Source organism: Limulus polyphemus, unplaced genomic scaffold, assembly GCF_000517525.1.
Source record: "Limulus polyphemus unplaced genomic scaffold, Limulus_polyphemus-2.1.2 Scaffold2341, whole genome shotgun sequence".
In the NCBI taxonomy this organism is placed as follows: domain Eukaryota; kingdom Metazoa; phylum Arthropoda; class Merostomata; order Xiphosura; family Limulidae; genus Limulus; species Limulus polyphemus.
Window position 1 is genome coordinate 9,451 of NW_013667951.1, and position 5,263 is coordinate 14,713.

Sequence of the window (5,263 nt, forward strand, 5' to 3'; positions counted from 1 at the left end):
TCTTGTCTAGGGCTAATGACGAACACAATCTCGTACTAAGGAGCCTGCCGATTTATACACTGAGGTCCGGGGTTAATGTTTATAACTTATGGTAAAATTTTAAAATGTAACTACTTGTTTGTTGAATTTTGCGCTAGCCGTCTCTTGTGGTAGACTGGCGATAAAGTTGCTAGTCAACATCGCCCACGGCCAACTCTTGGGCTACTGTTTTTCCAACGAATAATGAGATTAATCGTTACATTATAACACAATTATAATGGAAAGGGAGGGCAAGTTCGGCGACGGATTACAATCCCACGACCCTTAGCGAGCGGAGCACCCTAATCACGAGGCTATGCCACGCCTAGGTAAGGAAATTAAAGTAATAAACAAATCTGTAACTTCTAAATTTCCAAATTGCAGTTAATAAAGAATTAGAATATAATTTTTTATCACCAGATGAAATCTAGTGCAGTCTTTATATCCACATATATAGTATTTGAAGTGTAGATTGTTTCAATTGTTAAATGTGTTGTATCCATCTCAAAACATAAATTTTAGAGATATTCGAAGGCTTAATTTTACAGTAAATATCAGTACTATGTAACACCACATTTCATATGTCAAGCCTTTATCCTCGAGATGGGTTTTTGACAAATAGGTTGGGCAACAATATTGTATCAAACATGACAAGCCCCCCATCCCAATGGCACAGCGGTATGTTTGCGGACTTACAACGCTAGAATCCAGGTTTCGATACTCGTGGTGGGCAGAACACAGATAGCTCATTGTGTAGCTTTGTGCTTAATTACCAACAAACAAACATGACAAAAACACTAGCTTACTATTTACCAGCGTGCTTCATAATATGCAGACAGTGACATCTGAAACAATGTTAGATATACAAAAATCTAACTTGGATATATAAATTTGTTTGAGCTTTTGATTTTCAAGTAAACTTTTGTTAAAGTGCTTGACCTTTGCATAAATTATTCAATAATCAAAGAGTGTGTTAGCGACAGTTATATCTTCAAATATCTTCAAGAAACTAAGTGTTGTATCAACTCAACTGATAGATGTGTCACGCGATTCATTAAGACAACGAATTTACAAACGTATATATCTCGAAACACAGAAACATAGTAATGTATATCACAGGTTTCCGTGTCTTGATATGCTGTCAGTATAACCTACCATGTTGAAAACTGTTAATACGTAAGCCGTTATACTGTCGGCACCATGTTTTTTTATCATTTCCTGATCCACTACAACCAATGTCTCTAGATACCGGTGACGATTTTCGTCGTGGTTGTTTGTTTTGTTAGCTTGCAGCTCCCTTTTACGTCGTGTTCGTAAGGGAAACTCTTTAGGCAACCAATGATTTCTTTTTCTTGGTTTTCTTGGCATATCTAAGGGAAGAAAATATTGAAGAATGAGCTCAATTTGAATCCTTCTATATTCAGCTATGTGCAAGGTAAAACTAGTTGTACTTACATTCTTTCTTTCGTCCACAATAGTAGGTTTGGGGTTTCGTGTGAGCAATAGGTGCAATAGAACCCAGATTGTCACTGACGGACCTCTTGGATAGTTTGTGAACCATGCCTCTACTTCTATATGATGTGTTACGATTAAAATGGACGTTCTTCTCTTGTAGGGGCTCGATTAGGAAGTTCCCATCTCTTGTCTGGATTAAACCTCGCTAAAATATAACAACAAGCACGTCATGTGCCAATTAGTCAATTTTCGGACAAAAAATCTTTATTGACAACTTAGCTCCTCAATACGATTTCATGAAAGATGTATGACACAGAAATAAAATGATAGAAAGTATTATAGATGATCTTTTTATAAAAAGAATGATTTCAGTTTATTTTTGTTTTAACTAGTGGAAGTTTAATAGTGTTCAAATTACAAAAACTTTTTCCAACGTCTAACGTGAACGCCTTTAAACTGTTAAACAAAAATTAGCGAATTAGTATTTAAATGCTGTGTATTTAGCAAATATTTCCTAAATTAAAGTGAATAACCGTGATATGGTCGTATATTCTTATTTTCACAAAATACCACTAGTTTAGCCAACCGCGTCGAATTTATTTTCTGTTCAAATTGCTCACCAGTCCATTACAGACATTCAAAGCTATTGTTGATGATTCTTCTTGTTGCTTTACTCGTCCTGAATACAAACAGTTTCGAACTTCATCACTTGGGGTTTCTGTAGACAGCTTATGTTGCTTGTTACTATTGAGTTTGTAAACTTTGAAACCAGGACCTAAAAACACAGTTGAAGGAACGACTTCTAGGTGAAGTTGTTGACCAAATCCTGTGATAGAATAGAATACCTTGGAAGTGCCATTGTCTGTTACTTGTCGCTTTGTTCTTGTTAAATCAAGATCATAAACCTCAAAAGGATTGAGTTGATGAGTTAAGAAATTTCCTTCGCCATCAACTTGTTCAGGAACAACTATTTCATAATCTGCAAAACAATGACAAAATCATTGTAGAACTTGCTTACACCATAAAATATTAACATTTAATCAAGGAAGTAACTTTAATAAGATGTTTGTGCAGGAATATTACTTGCAGTAAGTTAAGTAACTAAGAACATATTTAACAGAATGTTCGATTTGGAGTGTTAACAAGGTCTCGTTACACGCGAAATAAATGAGTCATAATGAGTTAGTCCAAATTCTCGTTCATAACAAATTCTAGCATCAAATGTAAAAATAACTAACTACTACATAAGCGCGGGCGCGCTCGCACGTGTACTTGGTAGTTAACTCTAAGAAATGGGTGTTTGTCGGTTATAAAACAAGTGAAAGTAATAAAAAACAGAAGATTTTCTTGTGACATTTGTGCAGTAAATTAAGGTACTTAGCAAAGTTTTTTTACGTATTGTAGTATGAAAGTCACGAGTGTTCTGCAAAATTTAAACTTGCACATAATTTGCGTCAAAATAATACCAAACAGTTGCCAGTGACAGTTTCTCAGGCAATTCACGCAATACAGGAAATTAGATGATTTACTGAACCTGAGTGATGCATATACAACGTTTGGATTAAGCTACCAATTCAAATACTTCAAGGTCCAGGCATAGCCTACAATAATTTAGTATTACTGCTTAGATGGAGAACAACTAGTCTGCGGAATACGCCATCCCCATCGTTTGTCGAACAGCAGGATTGACTATTACCGTTATACCAACTCGCATTGCTAAGAGTGAACACGTTCAGCAGTATATCACGACTCGAACCTTGGATGCTTTCCAACTTGTAGCCTGTTACGCTAACTATTAAGTCAAGAGCGGCTTCATGCACAACATAAATTTTTCTTAATAATGTTTTATTGAAAATTATTTCATAAGTATACGTTGCATGAATTTCATTCGGAATCGCTTAAGCCTAATGTCGTGGAAAATTCCTGTGAATAATTTTTTCTTTCTAATAAAAACTTTAAGAAATATGTTTTGGAATAAAGACAACAGAATTAGCCAATGGCAAAATGTGTATGAAAACTTAAATCCATAAATAAGGATGGGAATATCCGAACGTCTTCTGAAATAATAGCTTAATTCTTTACTGCCTATTTTCAAATATACATCTTCATTGTTATGTAGTTTATACATTTAGTTTTCTAGTTTTCTAGTCGTACATTAGCAAAACATCGATAAATAACCATCTCTGAAACGCATTTTAGGAATAGATATGTGATGAAGTCAGAATAAGCTGAAAATTATATAGTAAAGAACAAATGGAAGTAAATATGAAAAACCATCTTTAAAATTTTACACATATATGTTTGTTTTCTGGAGTAATTAAGAAGCACATTGACAGGTAAATAATTCAGAAATGGAGAGGTATATAATTTGTTTGTAGCTTGTGTTTATGGCAAAGGAAAATAATTATTAATGGTATGTAATGAGGTGTTGTAATACTACTATGTTAACTGCAATATAATTAGCCCTATATAAGACAGCACTATGTTGTAGCTGCTCCCAAATCATCTAAATAATGGTACAGTATCCAGGTGAAGAACAGTTTTTAGTAGGATCCTACTGTACGGAGAGTGCTACCAGAATGCCCTGGCTGCTGCCAAATTTATACCAAACAGTTTTTAGATTAGCATCATTCTTCATAACAGATGATAGAAAATGCCTGTCAGCAGCTGCGTACTACAGGCTTATTTACGCAGAGACTCCATGCTGGCAGACTAAGAACATCAACCAATACTGGCAATGAATGTACACACTATCAGGATTCGTCATATTCGGATAACGCAATGAACGTAAATATTAATTGTCTGCCACACATTCGTAAGGCGTTAAGATGCTGTCCTGATTTGCATTCATGTCTAACTGTAACTGATGTGGAGGGTGTTTGGTAAGATTTTGTTTAAAATGTTTATTTTGTTATTGTCTACGCCTTTACAATTCACAGGACCTCAGTGATATGTCACAGAGTAAGCCCATAATACTCCATTCCATAACCTCTAACCAAGATTTGTCTGTATCTCTTCATTTCTGAATTATTTGCCTGTCTATTCATGGATTTCTGAATCACTTTGTATGTAAATAAGTAGAGGAATATGGGGAGACAAATTAGTCTTGTAGATTCAAAATAGTTTAGCTTACCTGGTAATGGATCTGTCGATTTTTCGCTGTTTTCTTTTTGCTGTGAAGACAGGTAGTCTTCTAAAGCCTATATGAAATTTAAAGAGAAAAAAAGAATATGTTACTATAAAATGCAACACACCTCTCACTGAGACCAACTAACTCAACTCTTAACATATTTCTCACTGAGACCAAGTAACTCAACTCTTAACATGATAGCTAAGTCAAAAAGAATGAATCCAGACAAATGGGCATGTCATGTGACTTAAAACAGAAAGGCTACTTTCCTTGGTGTAACTTTGATTTATAAAGAAAACTTCAGGTATTATTCATTGTGAAAGAATATTTGAGAAGTCATATTTTCATCACTTGTTTGTTTTTGATATGTTAATTTTTCCCTAAAAGCTAAACCATTGAGAATTTTTTATTGAAAACCAAACAAATTATTGACTGTTAATATCTGGCTAAATAAGCAAAACGTGTTCTGATGGCACAGACTGTTAATTTCATCAACAGCCAACAGTTTATTTCGAAACATATATAATATCGATTTCCTGTATTTTATTTGATTTCTAGTACTGCGTGGAATAATAAATATACAAATAAAAAATACTGCACAGTGCAAATATGCTATCGAAACAGGCTAGGTTAGAGTATACCATGTAAAAGGGCACAATT

At 34.4% G+C, this 5,263-nt stretch overlaps 1 protein-coding gene across 1 annotated transcript in view; it reads right to left on the minus strand.

Annotated features, from left to right (window-relative positions):
- Positions 1-1,131: 1,131 nt before the first annotated feature.
- The window catches only part of LOC106466678 (A disintegrin and metalloproteinase with thrombospondin motifs 18-like), a 12,284-nt gene continuing 8,152 nt past the window's right edge, over positions 1,132-5,263 (minus strand). The window contains exons 2-5 of the mRNA XM_022394743.1: positions 4,607-4,673; positions 2,094-2,452; positions 1,474-1,678; positions 1,132-1,388 (exon numbers count right to left, since the gene is read on the minus strand). Of these exons, the coding sequence (XP_022250451.1) occupies positions 1,132-1,388; positions 1,474-1,678; positions 2,094-2,452; positions 4,607-4,673 (888 nt within the window). The remainder of the gene's footprint in view (positions 1,389-1,473; positions 1,679-2,093; positions 2,453-4,606; positions 4,674-5,263) is intronic.